This window comes from Panthera uncia (genome assembly GCF_023721935.1).
Source record: "Panthera uncia isolate 11264 chromosome C1 unlocalized genomic scaffold, Puncia_PCG_1.0 HiC_scaffold_4, whole genome shotgun sequence".
NCBI lineage: Eukaryota > Metazoa > Chordata > Mammalia > Carnivora > Felidae > Panthera > Panthera uncia.
Window position 1 is genome coordinate 3716511 of NW_026057585.1, and position 22035 is coordinate 3738545.

Consider the following 22035-nt stretch of genomic DNA (forward strand, 5'->3'; position numbering starts at 1 on the left):
ACGAGGATGCTTCCTGCTTCACTCCCACCATCCATCCATCCCAGACTTCTGATTTTGGTGCACAGCGAACAGAAACACCAGTGCTGTGGAATGCTGAAGAGTAGTTCGGGACTCTGGCACCCCATATACTTTTCTGCCTCGGGAAATAGCATAGAAAGTTAACAGATTACAAAATTATAGAAATGACAGGTGAGGGGGAAAAAAAGTCTGCAAACCAGCAGACACTTTCCATTTCTTCCAAAAATGACCCATGAAGCCCCGCTGTAGAATCACGTAACAAACAAATAAGAATCATGAATAGCAGACAACTGGGAATGACATGAGGGGATCTAGCACCACCTTAGTTTTGGGTGGCTCATTCTTCCTAGAAGGTGTCGTCTGGTTATCAATTCTCTTTCTTTTCTATCTATAACCAGTGTCTATTATGCACCAGGCCAGTTTCTGGGCCCAGACCTCTTGGCATGATTTGTAGGAAGGGAACTTGCCTGACTCGGACTCTTTCTCGATATCCTGGTAACGCTGAACAAAATCTCCCACCTGCTCCTTGGGAAAGACATCAGGCTCCACAAAACTGAGGAGGGAGTAGAGCTCTTGGAGGCTATTCTGGATGGGAGTTCCGGTCAACAGGAGACTGAAGACTACTGAGAACTCAAATACATAAAATAAAAATTAAAAATCCATAACCTCGGAAAGCAAGACTGAGTTACCCATGAAAACCTTTACAGAGAGAGGCATGATTTAATGGGGTGACAATAAAGACATGAAATCAGAGGACTCAGGTTCAAGTTGTATGCCAGCTGTTTGATGGTAGGAATAATACTTCTTCAGTTTCAACTGTAAGAAGGGGATAATAATCCTGGGAAGGAGAAACTGTTACAAGGAGGTGAGTAAAATCACTATGTGAACTCTGAAGTACTACATGAATATTCAATATGATTATTATTGTTCAATCTTTGTGAGAATTTAAGCAGTATGTTACTACCCACATGGTGAGTCTATTGAGACTTCAGAAGCACATGGTATATACTCAAGAGTTTGAAAAAGCTATAGCATCAGGCCCACCACTACAAGCAGGAAACAAAATGATCTAGACTAAAAGAATGTCCTTTTGTAAAATGTTAGTGTATCACATCCAAGACATCAAGACTTCTGGATGTTTCTGAGCCTCATACAGCATAAATGAAAGAAAGTCTTTAAATTTTGAGCAGGTGATGAGAACACCAAGAGTAAGAGAATAATGAAATAAAAGGCTAGGAAAAACAGTAACAGATACTAGGTTAAGCAAAAGACAAGCTCTAAATTGACATTTATAAGAACTTATACCATTTGAGTTAAATAATGAAGCAAAACTGGAAAGCCATATCTTATATATTTCATTTAAAAAAATGAAATACAGTGTGTGTATATGTACATATATACCCTTATGTATATAGACATACTTATTAAATACAAAAATACAGTATATTTTGATTTCTAGAATAACAATATGCATACTTATATGTTTACGTGTTCATATGCACAGCAAAGGATATGGAAGCAGATATGTCAAATGTTAATGCATGCAGGGGAGTAAATTATTAATGGCTTTTATTTATTTTTTAATGTTTTTTAATTTATTTTTGAGATAGAGACCGAACATGAGCAGGGGAGGGGCAGAGAGAGAGGGAGACACAGAATCTGAAGCAGGCTCCAGGCTCTGAGCTATAAGCACACCCAACCAACTGAGCCACCCAGGCGCCCCTAATGGCTTTTATTTTTATTCTTGTGTTTCTGTATTTAGGTTTGGGAAAGGGTCATAAGATGATACAGCTTTGTAGTATGGTAACAAATGAAATGCAATTAAAACTGATTTGAGAATGTCATTACTATTTTTTTTTTTTGCAATCTCTTTTATTTTTTTTCTTTTTAAATTGTCTAATCAATGTCCATCCACTCATGCCTGCTCTGCTTGTAGGACAATGTTTTCATAGTACTTCAAGTATGGGAACTGGTCAGAAATAAATGCTTCCAATAACCAACTCAAATTTTTATAATATGTGTTCATCAAGCAAAGAGCTGGGGTGACCGAAGAAGATGAGGGCTGCCGGTCACTACAGTCAACTTAGACTGTCACATGAGCTCACGTACTTATTCAAAGTAGTGTCCATTTTATCACTGGGTGAAAAAAATCCGGAGCTGATCTCGTTGTATACAGTATTTTATAAACTTTTCTACATAATCTTCCACAGCAGCCTTACACTGTCGAGGTACCGTACTTACTTTGTGAATGTACTTTGTAAACGTAAACGAGGCGTAGCATAAATTGTAGAACCAACTCCCTATGTTTCAATACAAACTGCTTCCAACTTTCACAAACAAGCTGAAAACAGTATTAGCCCACCTCTCAGCCCTATCAATAAATGCATTTCTCTCCAACCAACAAGTTGTCTGCGATTCAAACCTCACCTAAAAAGGAATGCTTAGATGACACACAAAATTTCCTCACATAATCCCTGAGCCTTAGTTTCCTTATGAACAAGGAAAGGCTCTGGGGCCAGCAATAGAACTTAGTTTCCTCACTCCAAACCTGGGGTTCCTTTACTACACCCGCTTCTCCTCTCCCATTATATTTTAGTAAACTGGCATGGTAGTTTATGACGCAGTGTCTTATAGAGTAAGGTGCCAGAATATGACAATCCTTTGGGAAAAAGATACTGTTTAGAGTCCCAAAATGAAGGCAAACACAGAGCAGAGTCAGCCCCACCAGGGGATAGCAATCTCTGAGACTGGACCAATAACAGTGACCATATCTTCATCAAAATATCAAAAACTCCAACGTTTAGCCATTAAATACAGAATTCAGACCTAAGACTTTCCTCTAAGTCACCTCTAATCTTATTATCTGATTGGTTATAGGACAGGGACCAAACTTCAGTGATGGTCACAGGAATTCACACATGCGGTCTCATGAATAAGCCTTTATGAGGTCAGCAAACAGAAAGGCACTTCTTACTCACAAGCTGTTCCACTGGCTCCTCAGAAAAGAGGGCAAGGTTAGGGCTACACTGACATTTCTCATTTCTCACTGTGCCAGAATGATGGCAAAGATCAAGAGAAGGGAAGGAGATCAAGGGTGTCACACTCAAAAGTATGACAAAGACAAGAGAGACTGCAGCTAATAGTCAATGGCATGCAATGGTCTCTTTATGACTCCATGTGAACTGTCAAATTTTTTAAGATGGTAAATGGGGGGAAGGGTACAATATGTCAGATATAACTGCTATTGCAGACAGAAGAGTTATAATAAGATTATTTTTAAAGAACTACCCCTTTGAAGAAGATCAAAAGAGAGCTGAAACATTTCTAAAACTACAATGTATTTTACTGGGATAGCATCTTATTACCTGATAACCAGATTTCAGTACACGTTATTTCCTGTGTAAAAGATGAGAGGAAGGAGCAGTGAGGCCATATAAGTACTACCTCTGTCACTCACGAAATGTTTATTTAGCCCTATAGAAATCGGGACTGAAAAAAAAAATGTTTCAACTTAACTAACTCTACACAAGCCTAAAATAGTATTTTTCAAAAGGAGATTATACAAAAACTAAGACTATCCTGTGAGTTTACCTCTGAAAGTGTCTTATGCAGCAAGGAGCTTTGGTTTTTCAACCTGTGAGCTTCATCCACAACAAGAACACTCCAAGGGAAGCTGTGAGAGAAAAATCCAAGCTTTCAGTTTTGTGTAAAAACTCCAACATATATCTTATAGCCAAAAAGTCTTACCATAAAAATAACTATTGTTGGCAAGACTAATATTAAGCCCATTCTATTAGAAACACACTTGGGGCGCCTGGGTGGCGCAGTCGGTTAAGCGTCCGACTTCAGCCAGGTCACGATCTCGCGGTCCGTGAGTTCGAGCCCCGCGTCGGGCTCTGGGCTGATGGCTCGGAGCCTGGAGCCTGTTTCCGATTCTGTGTCTCCCTCTCTCTCTGCCCCTCCCCCGTTCATGCTCTGTCTCTCTCTGTCCCAAAAATAAATAAAAAACGTTGAAAAAAAAAAATTAAAAAAAAAAAAAAAAGAAACACACTCAAGTTTCTTTCTTATCTGAAAGCCTGCCATGTACATGAGACAACATCTGGATAAGGCAGTAAATTTAAGGGAATTTTTTTCCCAAGACAGGAAAGACCTGTGCATAAAGGCAGAAAAGAAGGAGCTGGAGACAGAAAGCAAAAGGAAACATTTATGACCACCGACTATGTGCCAGACACTGTGCTTGGAGCTTTATGTCTATTATTTAATCCAAAAGAATATGGTGAGTAGACATTATTGTGCTCATTTTACCAACAAGGAGACTAAAGCTCAGAAAGATTAGGTAACTAGGTCAAGGTCATAAAGCTAGAATGCAGTGGAGCTGAGATTTAAACCCAGAAGAAAAATTATGAGAAATTGGTGTCACAGTAGCTTAAAAAGCGTAATTTAAAAAAATGGGGAAGCAGTGAATAAGATCAAATGTTACAGACGTCCAGGAAGATACATCTGTTGGATACACTAGTATGGAGGTCTTTGGTGACTACTTCCAAAGCACATTTTGTAGCATAGTAAATTATAACAACAATTTCTCAAGACCTGAGCCAAAATCAAGAGTCAGAGGATTAACTGACTGAGCCACCCAGGCGCCCCAAGATGTTTATTTTTTTTGAGATGCTCTTCAAAAGTCTCCACATGGGGCACCTAAGTGGCCCAGTCGGTTTAGTGTTGGATTCCTGATTTCAGCTCAGGTCATGATCTTGTGGTTCATGAAACTGAACTCAATATTAGGCTCCATGCTGACAGCACACAGAGCCTACTTCTGATTCTCTCTCTCTATCCCTCCCGCACTCGCTCTGTCTCAAAATAAATAAAATTTTTTAAAGAGGGGCGCCTGGGTGGCTCAGTCAGTTAAGCATCGGACTTCGGCTCAAATCATGGTATCATGGATCGTGGGTTTGAGTCCTGCATTGGGCTCTGTGCTCACAGCTCAAAGGCTGGAGCCTGCTTCGGTTTCTGTGTCTCCCTCTTTCTCTTTGCCCCTTCTCCACTCACGCTCTCTCTCTCAAAAATAAACATTAAAAAAAAAAAAAAATTAAAAGAAAAAGTCTCCACAACACCAAGTGGTACATTTGGATGTCTCTTTGCCATTATTAGCAATGTGGCCTCAGCTGAGTTACCTTGCTTTCTTCATTTAGAAGATCTATACTTGCCTACTAGGGTTTTCGTGAAGGTCACCTAGGATACTTTAAGTAATCAAAAACATATATGTAACAGGGTGCCTGGGTGGTTCAGTTGATTAAGTGTCTGACTTCAGCTCAGGTCATGATCTCAGTTCATGAGTTCAAACCCCATGTCGGGCTCTGTGCTGACAGCTTAGAGCCTGGAGCTTGCTTCAGATTCTGTGTCTCCCTTCTCTCTCTGCCCCTCCCCTGCTCACACTCTGTCTCTCTCTCAAAAATGAATGAACTTAAAAAAAAAAAAAAACCATTTATGTCCCAATTTTCTCGCCTTTTGAGACTTCCCACATCCTGCCTTGTACTATGAATATCTGTATAGTGCCTCTCCCTCTACTGGAGTCTATGTCTTCTTAGGGAGCTCTACAGTTTACTTTCCTGGCACTGCTGGTAACTCCCAAACAGTGTCTTTCCAGAGAAGAGATCTTCAACAAATATTACATTAGATACTAATTATAGAAAAAAGAAAAAGAGAGGGAAGCCTATTTTCTTCTTTAAAAAAAAAAAAAAGTTTATTTATTTATTTAGAGAGAGAGCGTGCAGGGGAAGGAGAGAGAGAGGAGGGGAGAGAGAGAGAATCCCAAGCAGACTCTGCACCGTCAGCATAGAGTCCAATGCGAAGCTCAAAATCACGAACTTTGAGATCATGACCTGAGCTGAAATCAAGAGTTGACGCTCAACCGACTAAGCCACTCAGGCACCTCAAGCCTATTTTCTTCTTAAGAAGAGTAAGATAACACGCTTACTTAAAGGAAACTTATGGGTTGGAAGTCATGAAATCTATGACTGGGCCTTCAGTATCTCAAAATAAGATGAAAACAGAAATCCAACTCAGAAGCTAGATGAGAACATTTAAAATATTGAAGCACTTTGAAAACAGAAGTTTCTCCCCACCTAACCACATCAAAACTACACATGCTTTGGAGAATGAAACCCTGTCAACGTACCTTTTCTTATGTACCTAAAGTCTAGCTAGTGTTGAATTTACATTGTAACTGTAGTCTCAACCCTATACCGCAACATATCACCCATGGTATTAGGTGGTATGGAAGAATTAAATCTAAGCTTCCTATGCATCATGAGCTGATGTGAAAGCCTGAAAGCTAACTAATTAAAAGTATATTTAAAACTCCCTTCCTAAAAAGTTAATTTCATAGCACTGACTGCTACTTTAAGATACTTCCAGGAAAAGGCTCAAATAATTCACCTCCTATATTGCAGTAAAATCTCTAAATAGCAGTCCTGAAAGGTATCTGCGCAGTCTGCAAAGTAAAGAATCTAGTATTTATTAACCACCCATCACAGACACCTTATTTAATCCTCACAACAGCCATCCAAAGTAGAGATTATCCTCCTTTTACCAACAAAGAAGCTGAGGTTCACTAAGGTTCAGTAACCCAGGGACACACAGCTAATGAGTAAGGGCTAGACTGCAGGACTACTCTCTGCCACACCAATCTGTAAGTAAGACTCACGGAAGACATACCAGGAAGATGTGCCAGACATGACATGAAAGATAAAGTACTAAAACGTAAAGGAAAGACGTGACTCTCATGATATATTCAACAGTTTCTGAAGTACCGCAACATACTCACAATTTTAGAAATGATGAATCTTTCAAGCAAATCTGAAAAATTAAGGAAAAAGACACATTATAAAGGCTAGTATTAACACAACTGATATTAATAAACTAGTTTCTTGTTAGCTAAATCTTATACTTTAGGAGAGTTAAGTCTTAATCATTCACTAAGTAAAAAAAAGTTGTGAGCATAACTTCTAAGTGGCACTATCTTGAAAAAAACAAAACCTAGGCAGGAGTAAGTGGAAGGTCTTGCCTTCACTTTAAGACTAAAAACTTGAAATGAGACTGGAACTGAGTACCCTCTACTCTCGTCCTGCAGTAACAGGCAACCCCTCAGCCCACAAAACCCTCTCCCCTGCCTGCCTCCTCCTTCCTCCTATTCACTGGCCAACAGGCAGCTCAAATGCCACCCCCTTCACTGGGGCACCTTTGCTCTTGCCGCACCAGGAAAGAAGAGACATTCAGCGAATTTGCAACACAGTAGTCCTTCACTTCCTTTGGTCACAATCCCTCTCTGACAATCTAATGAAAGTAGACTTCTCTCCCAGAAAAATGCATGCTCTCCAAAAAATTAAACCTAATTCCAGTAGATTCTCCAACTTCTACGGTCCCAAGGTTAAGAGTTCTTGATAGAAATAAATTCAAACCTCATAGGTAGTTAGCAGCACATGAAAACGTGACTCTTGTTTCAGGTCTTGCTGTAGGTGGGCTCTCTCCTCCTTGTCACCTGCGTATGTTACACAGGAAAGCCCTGGAGCAAATCTGGATCCAAGAAAAGAGGTAGATGAACACCAATGTACAGCCAAAGGGAAGGGTGTGCATATCTAGAAAATTATATTTCATGGAAGGATTACTGACATGCAGACTTCAAGATGTCCTGCAACTAGAAAGAGTCCTGAACTCTGAAATCTTATCTATGGTAACAGGTAAACCTATAGGTAAGTTTCTGTGTGAACAGATGGAAGGATCAGATGAACATCTACAAAGGCCTTGTGCTAATTCTAAAGAAAAAACTATTTTTTTCCATGTTGGTTACTTCCTATGTCACTGTGAAAAAGATAGTTTCTCCTTTAGTTCAGCAAAATTTACTGAGTACCAGTTCTGTGTTGTTACTGAGTAACAATAACACCCACTTAATCCTCCCCCCATCAGATTCTGTCTCTACCTTTACTGCTCAGGTCAGAGTATTCTGGAAGAAATAAAATCACTGCTTAGGACAATATGTTGCTTTATCACATTTCACTATCACCAGAAAAAAAAAATCATACTCAATGTAAAAAACAAAATTTCAGCTACATCTACTCTGTACCTCTCCATCTCTTCTGTCCAGTTGCTCAAAACAGACAAGGGGCAAAGAATCAGAAATGGTCCTTCGTCATTTAATCTTCCTGCCAAGTAAATGAAGAGAGCAATAGTCTGGAATACACAAAAAGAAGGCAATTTTTATAACATTTATTACTTTTCTGTGAGAAACAACCACAAAGTTCCCACAACCTTGTAGGGAACACAAACTCTTACAGAAGACTTGATGTACAAAACAATAATGTACAATCTTCCACACAATGGGAGAGTCATCCAATCCTAGAGTGAAATCCTTTAAGCATAAATATAATTGCCAAAGAAATTCATGGTACTCAATTACATCAATAGTTAACAAGCAATGAAGCTCAGTATTTATGTAATTAACCCTGCAATGCAAAGGGAAAAAATCAGGAAAGACAAACAGAAATAAATGAAAAAATACAAATAATGCACAAGATCAAGAACACTCCAAAAACCTAAGGCAAGGACTTCCAAGATGTGACTAAAGATGACCTACCACGAGGTGGCCTCCGCTGCTTGCCACACTCTCCTGAGGGAGGATGCCTTCCTTCCTAACTCCCTCCCTCCTTTCCCTAATGTTTGCCTTCCTTCCATGTGCATTTATAGAGCACCTTCTATTTGCTAGCACTGTTTTAAGTTCTGGAATATAACACTGAACCAAACAGACAAAACTCCTAGTTCTCTTGGAACGTATTTCTACTGAGGAAAACAAACAATAAATAATTCATAAGCTTAAGTAGGCTTAAAAAACAAAAATCTTTGTAAAGCCAAATAGGCACATTTTAGGATAAGGCTGTACACACAGCCTTTAAAAGTTTCTTTAAAAGGTTACTATAGGGGCACCTGGGTGGCTTAGTCAGTTAAGCATCCAACTTTGGCTCAGGTCATGATCTCAAGGTTCATGGGTTTGAGCCCTGGGTTGGTCTCTGTGCTGACAGCTCAAAGCCTGGAGCCTGCTTCAAATTCTGTGTCTCCCTCTCTCTCTGGCCCTCCCCAACTTGCACTCTGTCTCTCTCGTTCTCTCTCAAAAATAAATAAATATTTTTAAAAAAACTTTTATGGGAATGCAAGCTGGTGCAGCCACTCTGGAAAACGGTATGGAGGTTCCTCAAAAAACTAAAAATAGAACTACCCTACAACCCAGCAATTGCACTACTAGGCATTAATCCATGGGATACAGGTGTGCTGTTTCGAAGGGACACAGCAGCACTAACAATAGCCAAAGTATGGAAAGAGCCCAAATGTCCATCGATGGATGAATGGATAAAGAAGATGTGGTATATATATACAATTGAGTATTACTCGGCAATCAAAAAGAATGAAATCTTGCCATTTGCAACTATGTGGAGGGTATTATGTTAAGTGAAATTAGTCAGAGAAAGACAAAAATCATATGACTTCACTCATATGAGGACTTTAAGATACAAAACAGATGAACATAAGGGAAGGGAAGCAAAAATAGTATAAAAACAGGGAGGGGGACAAAACATAAGAGACTCATGAATATGGAGAACAAACTGAGGGTTACTGGAGGGGTTGTGGGAGAGGGGATGGGCTGAATGGGTAAGGGACACTAAGGAATCCACTCCTGAAATCATTGTTGCACTATATGCTAATTTGGATGTAAATTTTAAAAAATAAAAAATAAAATTAAAAAAAAGTTTATTAAAAAAATAATAAATAAATAAATAAATAAATAAATAAATGTCTGCTGTGATATACAGAGAAAATACATTTTTGCTTTTATAAAGCAAAATGTTTAAGGAGCCCATTCCCAAATGCTGAACCATTTCTGTGAAAATCTATCCTAAAGATACAATCCAAAATCCTGAAAAGGTTATATGCCCAAGGATGTTCACAGTAAAGTTAATTTAAGTAGCACAAAAGGAGGGGAACTGCTCATTCCTCGTCTGCAGAATATTTAAGTAAATTATGAATTCTCTTGATGAAGTATTATGTAGCCAGCAGAAAATGACTGTGAAGAATATAATCAAATGGGTAACTATAATGACAATGTTAGATTAATAAAATACAAACTATAGGGGCTGCTGGGTGGCTCAGTCAGTTAAGTGTCAGACTCTTGATCTCAGCTCAGGTCTTGATCTCAGGGTCATGACTTCAGGCCCTGCACTGGGCTCCATGACCAGCGTGGAGCCTACTTAAAACAAACAAGCAAACAAATGATATGCTCACTATAATGTCAGCCATTTCAGATACCTTGTTGCCCACGGTTATGGTTAGAGTGTTGTGGTTAGAGGGTGGCAATTACTTTTTAACTGAGATTACACTAATTTTACAATGGAAATCATTTCCTTTTTTTAACTATCCATTGCTTCGCAGCCCAGACTGTGCCAGAGCAATCACCAAATTAAGTACTTACTAGAAGAAAATCATTCTGTTCAGCTTTCACGGAGGTTACCATTGAGAGAAAACTTATCTTTTGTTACCATAAACCAGATATATCTACAAAATTTGGATTCATTAGTGAATTCTACCAAACATTTAAAGAAGAAACAATACCAATTCTACACAAATTCTTTTAGAAAACTCAAGAGGATAGAATATTTCTCAGTTCATTCTATGAGCCCATCTTTTTTACCACAACGCTAAAACCAAAGACATTATAAGAAAAGGAAACTAGAGACAAATATCCTTCATGAACACAAATGTGAAAATTCTAAACAAAATTTTAGCAAGATGATAGAATGTTTTTAAGGCACTTCAAGTAGAGCTATATGAACACTCTGGAGAAAGGCAAAGGACAAGTGGAATTTGCTGGCTCTGAATGAAGTCAGGGGGTTCGATGCGGGAAGCAAAGGAGACTGCAGGTGGGGAGGCTCTGTACACGACCCAAGTGTCTTTTTTTTTTAATTTTTTTTTAATGTTTATTATTTGAGAGAGAGAGAGAGAGACAGAGAGCAAGCAGGGAAGGGGCAGAGAGAGAGGGAAACACAGAATCAGAAGCAGGCTCCAGGCTGAGATGCCAGCACAGAGCCCAACGTGGGGCTTGAACCCACAGACCATGAGATCATGACCTGAGCCAAAGTCTGCCGCCTAACTGACTATTCCACCCAGACGCCCCACGACCCAACTGTCTCTTCAGAAGACTGGCTCCCAGAGACATCCAGAAAACTTACCTTTGTTCTAGTTCTACAGCTCTCAGTTCAGGAATGCACCAGAACCCAATTTATTTGCCTGAGAAACCTGAGAGTGACAAATGACGTCCTTGAGGGTACATACTCACAGGTCATTTTGTATTCTGAAGAGCGCCAAGATCAATGAGCTACACCTGGCTTAGATAAAGTAGTCTCCCACACACAGTCACACACAATGTGCAGGGCTATGTGCCGAACTGCTCCAACTGGACTGTTTATGTATGGAGGGTCAGGCTTGCAGGGGCCAGTTGAGCTTCTAAAAGGACAATGAGACCTTCACTCATTCTGTGTGTTTACTGGCAAAAACCTTTCTGGTATGGGGAAACTTACACTTCCATAGTTTCTGATCAAGTGGCCTCTGCTGTATATCCTGACTGCACTGACTTTCTTTGGTATTCTATAGATGAGTAAACCTTGTGTGACTAACCGAAGGGATGTCCGTATCTGAACTTTCAATCAATCCAACCCTACCACTGACATCTGTCAACACAGGGCTGTGCTGGTGATCACCCTACCAGAATAATTGATCTCAACACCGTCTGTTTATCAATGCACAAGGAGGCCACATCTCGTACTCCAGGTCTCTAAACTAGGTCCTACCACTAGATGGCCCACGCATTCTGGAAGACACAATACTTCCTCTGAACTTCCCTAGCATGGCACAGAAATGAGAAGTAGCTCTACCACCCGTTAAGGAAAAGAGAGAAATGTTAGAAGTAATCCCGTTAACTAGACAGAAGTATTTACTACAAAGGAGGGCAGAGTCAATTTGATCCCTGGGACAGGTATATTTGATTTACATAGAGAAAAACTTTGCCCATTAATTGCAATCCAATGTCAAGGTTAGATAAGCATAGTGACAGTTCAAAACCATCCTCGTAACTAGAAAAGTCAATACCAAGGACATGATCTCTTAACAAAGGTTCAGGCATTTCACCTCCTAATATAAAAACACTTACTAGTAGCTAGCAGCTAAAAATAATGAGATGTGAGGAGGTATCTTAGTGGAGATGAACACTGGTCACTCACAGTAACATACCTGGCAGGTCTTACCCAGGCCCATCTCATCTCCCAGGATGCAGCCATTCTGACAATGGAAACACTGGGCTAGCCAGTTGACCCCCTCCAGTTGATAAGGACGTAGATGAATCCCTAGAAATAAAAAATACAGCAAGTCTGAAGAGCAGACATTTCAGCACACTCACAAGCTAAGCTATCTCCTAAAGACTTCAACTAAACAACACCATAGCTATATCCTTTGCTCGGAAGTCATAGAAATGTAAACATTTGCTGACTTCCAAATGACTTTTTTTTCCCCCCAAATGGCTTTTTGAGCAGACTCAGTCACTGTTACATTTGAAGACCTAAACAGCCTGTCAGTGTCACAGGATGCACTTGACAGATGAGGAAGTCAACCTGGGAGCTGGCCTGTATGGTGCCTAGCTCTCATGCCAGTGTCCATTCTAGGAAAGAGGCATTACTAACGCAACATAACTACAAACAACAACAATGGAGGGTACATGTGTCTGTCTGCTTAATTGCAACCATTTAAATTTGCTATCTGTGCTAAAGGGAAAACTCAAGACAGGACAGGATTAAATTTTGTTTCAACAGAGGAGGAGCACTTAAGAACCGAAATGATGTTGCATAGAGAATGTTTAACAGTGCACAAGGACAGCAGAAGATATCTGAAATGCACATGGAGCCACATTTCTCTCTCCTTTAAGAAAAAAGAAATCCAATTTCAGACAATAACCATATCTAGGGGAAAGGGAAGACCCCAAACGTACTATTAACAAGAACATAAATTTCTGGTTTGAACTAATAACCTTTAAAAATAGAGTAGATGGTATATAATAATTGTAGAACATTAAAAAAAAATGAACAAGCTATTTTTATTAAGCACTTCCTAAATACCAGGAAGAGCAGTGAACACTTTACATAAACTGTCTCATTTAATATCTACCACAGTGTCATGCACTAGGTATTATCCCCATTTGTAGGCTAGCAAATTCAGGTAACTGAGGTTCCAGTTCAAGATGGCAATGTGGGGGTGGTGGTGAAGGGATGGGCAAAATGGGTGAAGGGGAGTGGGAGATACAGGCTTCCAGCTGTAGACAATATAGGAATACAGTCAATGATATTTTAATAGCATTAAGTGGTAACAGACAGTAGCTACATTTGTGGTGAGCATAGCATAACATATAGATGCTGAATTGCTATGTCGTACACCTGAAACTAACGTAACATTGCATGTCAACTATACTCAAATTAAAAATAAACAAAATTAGAGACAAGATAAAATAAGATAAAATAAAATAAAATAAAATAAAATAAAATAAAATAAAAGTTTTAAAAATACAGCAACGTAGGAAGATCCTGAACTCACTTCCTCCCATGGATACACCAAATCTACAGCCATATATGGAGCCATTTCCTCTGAAAAAAACTTAAAAACTGGCAGTGACCTCTCCACCTTGGGCAAGAGAGGGAAACCACACTGCAGAGGGCAGGAAAAACTGAGACACAATCTCACCATAAACCCCACCCCAAGACTGGACCCACAATCGGGAGAGGGCCAAGGGGTGCCCACAGTGGGCACCCAACTCTCAATACCAGCACCTGAGAGACAAGCACCCAAAATATGTGGCTTTGAAAACCAATGGGGCTGGCATCCGCAAAATCCATAGGGTTGTGGTAAACTGAGGAACAACTCTAAAAGGACCCACACACAGACTCACCTACACAGAAGTAACCCTCTGAAAAGTGCTGACTTTATGTGAAAAAAGACTCCCTTCCAAACTGTAAAGCACTGGTGTGGGGGCTGGGGCCTGCTGGGCACTCTCCAGGGGTGGAAGCCGGTGGCGCCATCTTCTTGCGCTCTCTCTGCCTTGCTATGCCATCTCTTTTTCTCTTTTCATTTCCCTTTTTCCTTTTCTCCTCCCACCACCCCTTTTTTTCTTTCTTCAGTGGGTGCCATCTTCACACTATCCCTCTGTGTGCTCCAGAACACCGGTATCTCCCAGATGGGAGCTTCTACAAACACTTGATGCCCTAGTTTTTGGTTGTTTTTTTTTTTTTTTAATTTTTTTATTTATTTTTGACAGAGAGAGAGAGACAGAGCATGAGCAGGGGAGGGGCAGAGAGAGAGGGAGACACAGAATCCGAAACAGGCTCCAGGCTCCGAGCTGTCAGCCCGGAGCCTGACGCGGGGCTCGAACTCACAAACTGTGAGATCATGACCTGAGCCGAAGTCGGATGCTCAGCCGACTGAGCCACCCAGGCGCCCCTGATGCCCTAGTTTTTAACCTCTGGTGCCCTGGTTTCTATAAATGCTACCCAGGGGATGCTCCTTGATTGCTGCCTCTGGAGGTGAGGAGGGCTTGTGTTGCTGGGTCCCATGGGACAGTAGCAATTGGGAAATTCTGTTCTTGGCAGACTACCACACCCAGGGCACTGAACAAATAGCAGACAAAACACACCCCCAGTCTTTCTGAGAAAGAGGCCTATTTGCTTGTCCATGAGCTTTGGCCTGAATGGCAAACTTCTGGTTTGGTACACGTACAGGGGCCTACGGAGGTACTCTCCGGGAATGGAAGATGGTGGACGCCATCTTTGCACTTTCCCTCAGCCTCATTCCAATTCACCAGTATCTTCCAGAAAGGAGATTATACCCTTCCCTGGTGAGCCCTGAGTTTTGCAGCTGCTGCCAGGGCACACCTCTACACTGCCTAGTTCTGGTGACCAGCAGGGCTTATAGTCATGGCTTTACAGGATGTTAACAAATGAAGAAAGAGTTCTTAAACAGCTACCACCCCCAGGGCACAGCAAGAGCCAAGAGACCCAAGAGCTCAATCTTTCTATAAATGAGGCTTATTAGCTTCTAATTAAACACACATCTAAGAGCTAATTATAAGCTTTTCCTGAGACCTTGGAGGGAGGGCACCATCTTCACACTGTCCCTCTGCCACACTCCAGAGTGCCAGAATCTCTGCAGGGGAGCTTTTCCATGTCCGGTGCCTGCTTGTTACATCTGGTGCCCTGGTTTTTGTGATTGATACCCGTGACTGCCTGGCTCTGGTGGCTAGGGGGGCCTGCGTTCCTGGGTCCCACAGGTCTGTAACAACCAGAGAGATGGTTCTCGGCATGCTGCCACCCCCAGAGAACCAAACAGACTCCAGACTGAAACACCTGTCCGGGAACGTCAGCCTTAAGGCAGGCTTCAGCTTTCTCACGATCTAGAGGCTACGGAGGTGTTCTCAGGGAACGTAGGCCAGAGGGTGTCAGCTTTGCACTCTCACTCTGCCTTCTTGCCACAGCTTGCCAGTGTCTCCCAGAAAGGTGCTTATACACTTGTCTGGAACCCCAATTTTGTCACTGCTGACCAACTTTTTAAGAGGTCACCTTACAATTGCCTGGCTTTAGAGGCAGTGGGGCTTTTGCTTGCAGTCCCATGGGACTGTGTGTGTGTGTGTGTGTGTGTGTGTATATATATATATATATATTTGCATTCTTTAAAAGCTGTAATCGGGGCGCCTGGGTGGCTCAGTCGGTTAAGCGTCCGACTTCGGCTCAGGTCGTGATCTCGCGGTCCGTGAGTTCGAGCCCCTTATCGGGCTGTGTGCTGACGGCTCAGAGCCTGGAGCCTGTTTCAGATTCTGTGTCTCCCTCTCTCTCTGCCCCTCCCCTGTTCATGCTCTGTCTCTCTCTGTCTCAAAAATAAATAAACATTAAAAGCTGTAAGGGTCTGGCTTCCGATCAGCCTGAATCTAAATGTTAAGATCCTCACCTTTGGGAAACTGACTGGTCTTGGCACACCCTCCACTAATGGGAACTATTAAAAATAAAATAGGCTGCTTGGGTAATCACAAAGATCTAAGAGATAACCAAGAGCTTAACAGGGTTGAAAGTCAGTTTTATTACCTACTTTATCACCTACACAAAACCAACCCTTCAAGACTGGGAGAGGTGTTTGTTTCATCATACACATAGAAACCAACACACAGAGGGGTGCCTGGGTGGCTCAGTGGGTTAAGCATCCGATCAGCTCAGGTCATGATCTCATGGTTTGTGAATTCGAGCACCGCATCAGGCTCTGTGCTGACAGCTCTGAGCCTGGGGCCTGCTTTGGATTCTGTGTCTCCCTCTCTAAGCCCCTCTCCCGCTTGTGTGGGTACACTTGCATGCTCTCGCGCTCTCTCTCTCTCTCTCTCTCTCTCTAAAAAGTAAATAAACAACAAAAAAAGAAACCAATACAGAGTGAGAGTCAAAAGCACAATGAGGATGAATATGTTCCAAACAAAAAACAGATAAACCTTGGGGAAAAATTTCAAGGAAATCAAGTTAATTTACCTGACAAAGAGTTCAAAGTAACCATCATAAAGGCACTCATCAAATTCAGGAGAAGAGTGGATGAACTACATGAGAACTTCAACAAAGAAACAGAAAATATGAGTTCCAAACAGAACTCAGAGAGCTGAAGAACACAATAACTGAAAGAAAAAAAAAAAACACAGAAAACAAAACAAACCTGACAACAGAGTTCAACGGCAGACTAGATGAAGCAAAGAAAAGATCTGCGAACCTAAAGACAGAATGGAGGAACTGACCCAAACAGAATAGCACAAAAATTTTTTTAAAAATGAAGATAGCTTAAAGGGACCTCTGGGACAACATGAAGCACACTAACATTCACATGACAGAAGTCCCCGAAGGAGAAGAGAAAAGGAGGGAGAAAACTCATTTGAAGGGATAATGGCTGGAAACTTCCCTAACCTAGGGAAGGAAAAAAACAAACAACAAACATCCAAAACAAACTTCCAATATGGAAGTCCAAATTGTTCCAAATAAGATGAATCCAAAGAGACCCACAACAAATACATTATAATTAAAATGTCAAGAGCTAAAGACAAAAAGAAAATATTAAAGACAGCAAGAGAAAAAAATTTGATATATATGCAGGAACTCTCATAAGACAATCAGCAGATTTATCAGTAGAAACTTTGCAGGCCAGAAGGGAGTAGCACAATATATTCAAAGTGCTGAAAGAAAAAAAATTTCCAAACAAGAGTACTCTACCCAGCAAGGTTATCATTCAGAATTGAAGAAAAACAGAATTTTCCAGGCAACAAAAACCAAAGGAGTTCATCATCTCTAAACCAGCCTTACAAGAAATGTTAAAGGGCCTTCTTTGGGTTGAAAAGAAAGGCACTAATTAGTAACAAGAAAACATATAAAAGTATAAATCTCACTGGTAAAGGTAAATATATGCTAAAGGGAGAGGATTAATCACTTATAACAATAGTAGGAAAGTTAAAAGACAACAATAGTAAAAATAAATATAACTACAATAATTAAGTTACCCAAAAGATAAAAAGTTGTAAAATGTGACATGAAAAGCATAAAACACACTGGTGCAGGAAGAGTAAATATGTAGAGTTTTACAATGAGTTCAAAATTAAGTTGTTATCTGCTTAAAACACAGTTATAAATATATATTGTTATATGTAAGCCTCATGGTAACTACAAAACAAAAACCTGTAATAGATACACAACAGATAATAAAAAAGGAACCCAAGCATACTGCTACAGAAAGTCATCAAACCACAAAGGAAGAACAAGAGAGAGGAGGGAACAAAGGAACTACAAAACCACCAGAAGACAATTAATAAAATTGAGATAAGCACATACCTATCAATAATTAATAAACGTTTTTTAACGTTTATTTTTGAGAGAGAGTGCACATGTGCACACGTAGAGGAGAGGCAGAGAGACAGGGAGACAGAGGAGCCAAAGCAGGCTCCCCATTGTCAGCACAGAGCCTGATGTGGGGCTCAGACCCACAAACCGTGAGATCATGACCTGAGCCAAAGTCGGGACACTTAACCAACTGAGCCACCCTGGCGCCCCAATAATCACTTTAGATGTTAAAAGACTAAATTCTCCAGTCAAAAGACAGAGTGGCTAAATGGATTAAAAAAACAAGACCAATCTATATTCTGCCTACAAGAGACTCACATCAGACCGAAGGATATAAACAAACTGAAAGTAAAGGGATGGAAAAAGATACTCCATGCAAATGGGAATCAAAAGAAATTGAGGGTAGTTATACTTATATCAGACAAAATAGACTTTGAAACAAAATCTGTAATAATAGACAGAGAAGGGTATTACCTAATGATAAAGGGGTCAATCCAACAAGAGGATAGGCCATTTGTAAATATTTATGTACCCATAATAGGAATACCTACATATATAAAGTAAATGTTAACAGGCCTAAAAGGAGAATGTAATAGTAGTTAGAAATACAGTAACAGTAAAAGACAGTAATACAGTATCAGTGAGAGATTCTAATAACCCTATTTACATTAATGGTTAGGTCATCCAGACAAAAAATTAGTAAGCTTTAAATGACACATTATATCAGATGGACTTAACAGATGTATATAGAACATTCCATCCAAAAGCAACAAAATGCACAGTCTTCTCAAATGCACATGGAACATTCTCCATTATAAATCATATGTTAGGCCACAATACAAGTCTCAAATTAAGATTGAAGTCATATCATCTTTTCTTTTTTTTTTAAGTGGATTTTTTTTTTTTAACGTTTATTTTTGAGACAGCAAGAGACAGAGCATGAATGGGGGAGGGTCAGAGAGAGAGGGAGACACAGAATCCGAAACAGGCTCCAGGCTCTGAGCTGTCAGCACAGAGCCCGACGCGGGGCTCAAACTCACGGACTGTGTGAGATCATGACCTGAGCCGAAGTCAGACGCTTAACCGACTGAGCCACCCAGGCACCCCATATCATCTTTTCTGATGACAATGGTATGAAACTAGAAATCAATTACAAGAAGGAAATTGGAAAATTCACAAATGTGATTAAACAACATGCTACTGAATAACGAGTCAATGAAAAAAAATCAAAAGCAAAGTGAAAAAACACCTTTAGACAGATGAAAATGTAAAAATACAACATATAAAAACTTATGAGATTCAGCAAAAGTGGTTCTAAGAGGGAAGTTCATAGAGATAAATGCCTAATTCAAGAAACAAGAAAAATCTCACATAACCTAACGTCTCACCTCAAGGAACAAGAAAAAGAGGAACAAATGAAGCTCTAGTAGAAGGAAGGAAGTAACAAAGATCAGAGCAGAAATAAATGAAATACAGACTAAAAAGACAACAGAAACAGATCGATGAAACTAAGAGCTAGTTCTCTGAAGAGATAAACAATATTGGCAACCCTTAAGCTAGACCCACCAAGGAAAAAAAGGGATTCAAATAAATACAATCAGAAATGAAAAGAGGAGACATTACAACTGATTCCCCAGAAACACAAATGAGCATAAGAGACTACTGTCAACAATTATACACCAATAAACTGGACAAACTAAAAGAAATCAGTATTTTTAGAAATGACCCTCCAAGAATGAATCATGAAAAAACAGAAAATCTGAATAGACGAGTAAGCAATTACTAATGAGGAGATTGAATCAGTAATCAAAAACCTGTCCCTCCCCAAAAAAAGTCCAGGACCAAATGGCTTCACTGGTAAATTTTACTAAACTTTCAAAGAAGAATTAATACCAATTCTTTTCAAAGTCTCCAAAAAAAAGAAAAGGGGGTAACACTCTCAAACTGTTTTTACCAGTTCAATATTACCCTGATACCAAAACCAGACAAGCACACAAGAAAATTATAGGTCAATGTCCCTGAAGAGCATAGCTGCAAAAACCTCAACAAAGTATTAGAAAACTGAATTCAACAATGTATTAAAAGGATCATACACCATGATCAAGTGGGATCTATTCCAGGGATAAAAGGATAAACACCCACAAATTAATCAATTTGATACACCACATTAAGAAAATGAAGGATAGGGGCACCTGGGTGGCTCAGTCAGCTGAGCGTCTGACTTTGGTTCAAGTCATGATCTCACGGCTAGTGAGTTCGAGCCCCGCCTCAGGCTCTGTGCTGACAGCTCAGAGCCTGGAGCCTGCTTCAGATTCTGTCTCCCTCTCTCTCTCTGCCCCTCCCCTGCTCATGATTGCTTGCGCGCGCTCTCTCTCTCTCTCTCTCAAAATAATAAACATTTAAAAAAATGAAGGATAAAAAATAAACATTAAAAAAAATGAAGGATAAAAATCATATGATCATCTCCTAGAGGCAGAAAAACATTTGGCAAAAATCAACACCCAATTATGATAAAAACTCTACACAAAGTGGGTATAGAGGGAATATACTTCAACATAAGAAAGGCCATATATGACAAGCCCACGGCAAACATATTCAATGGTGAAAAGCTAAAAGCTTTTCCTCTAAGATCAGGAACAAGACAAAGACAAAGTGACTCTTGTCACTTTTATTCAACACAGTATTGGAAGCCCTAGCCACAGTAATTAGGCAAGACAAAAAAAGGCATCCAAATCAGAAAGGAAGAAGTAAAACTGTCACTATTTGCAGATAACATGATATTATAGACAAAAAACCCTAAAGATGCCACCAAAAAGCTATTAAAATAAATTAATTCAGTAAAGTTGCAGGATACAAAATCAACATACAGAAATCTGTTACATTTCTATACACTTATAACAAACTATCGGAGAAATTAAAAAAAACAATTCTATTTTATCCGCTCCCAGCCTGTACTTTTGGGATTTTTAATGGAAGCTTCATCATGCAGGCATCATCAATCATTAACTTCATTTTCAGCCGTTTTCCCTTCCCAAGAGAATGGGGGATGGAGCTGGCAATTCCAAGCTTCTAATTATGGCTTGGCCTTTCTTGTGACCAGTCCCCACCCAAGAGCCATCCAGAAACCTATACAGAGTCACTTCATTAGAAAAAAAGATACTCCTATCACCCAAGAGTTTCAGGAGCCCTCTTCTGGGAATCAGGGGGCAGAGACAAAAATGTATTTTCCATTATCTCACAAGACCATTACTCCAACTGTCAGCTCCAGGACCCTACCCACCTCGGCCACAATCTATCCTAAAGTTAGGACGAGGCTCCAAGAGAAATGTTGAAAACCCAAATCCCTCCCAGGCTGTGGCTTCTCTCCTATCCCCTTTCCAAATCTCTCCACAGTCATCATGCACAACAGAACTACAAAGTCTGGGAAATGTAGTCTTTTGCTTTATAGCCTCCAGGACGTGGTAAGGCAGGCTTCGGGATTGAAGAAATGTCCATCAGCTCTATCCATCACAGAGTTGTTTGAATTCTCTTCCCACCTCTCAGGAGGATGAGTACAGGCATACCTGGTTTTATTGTGCTTCACTTTACTGCCCTTCACAGATGCTATAGTTGGTTTGTTTATTTTTTATAAATTAAAGGTCTGTGGCAACCCTGAGTCAAGCAAGTCTATAAGCACCATTGTTCCCACAGGATTTGCTCACTTTGTGTCTCTGTGCCACATTTTGGTAATTTGACAATATTTCAAACTTTCTCGTTGTTATTGGATTGGTTATGGTGAGGTGATCAGTGATTACAACTTACTTGAAAGCTCAGATGATGGTTAGCATTTTTCAGCAATAAAGTATTTTTTAATTAAGGTATGTACATTTGGGGATTTTTTTTTTACATGTCATTACACACTTAATAGACTACAGTGTAGTATAAACATAACATGTATATGCACTAGGAAACAAAAAAATTCACTTGACTGGTTTTATTGCAATATTCACTTTATTGCAGTGGTCTGGAATCAAATGAACCTGCAATATCT

General features: G+C 40.1%; 1 protein-coding gene across 2 annotated transcripts in view; it reads right to left on the reverse strand.

The window, feature by feature from the left end:
- The window catches only part of CHD1L (chromodomain helicase DNA binding protein 1 like), a 59583-nt gene that overhangs the window by 34248 nt on the left and 3300 nt on the right, over nucleotides 1-22035 (reverse strand). The window contains exons 2-8 of one of the 2 annotated variants that reach the window (XM_049618364.1): nucleotides 12346-12458; nucleotides 8138-8244; nucleotides 7476-7590; nucleotides 6842-6873; nucleotides 3610-3691; nucleotides 3384-3414; nucleotides 486-641 (exon numbers count right to left, since the gene is read on the reverse strand). In XM_049618364.1, coding sequence (XP_049474321.1) covers nucleotides 486-641; nucleotides 3384-3414; nucleotides 3610-3691; nucleotides 6842-6873; nucleotides 7476-7590; nucleotides 8138-8244; nucleotides 12346-12458 — 636 coding nt within the window. Of the gene's footprint in view, nucleotides 1-485; nucleotides 649-3383; nucleotides 3415-3609; nucleotides 3692-6841; nucleotides 6874-7475; nucleotides 7591-8137; nucleotides 8245-12345; nucleotides 12459-22035 lie in introns of both variants that reach the window. The other variant, XM_049618365.1, reaches the window with a different exon arrangement.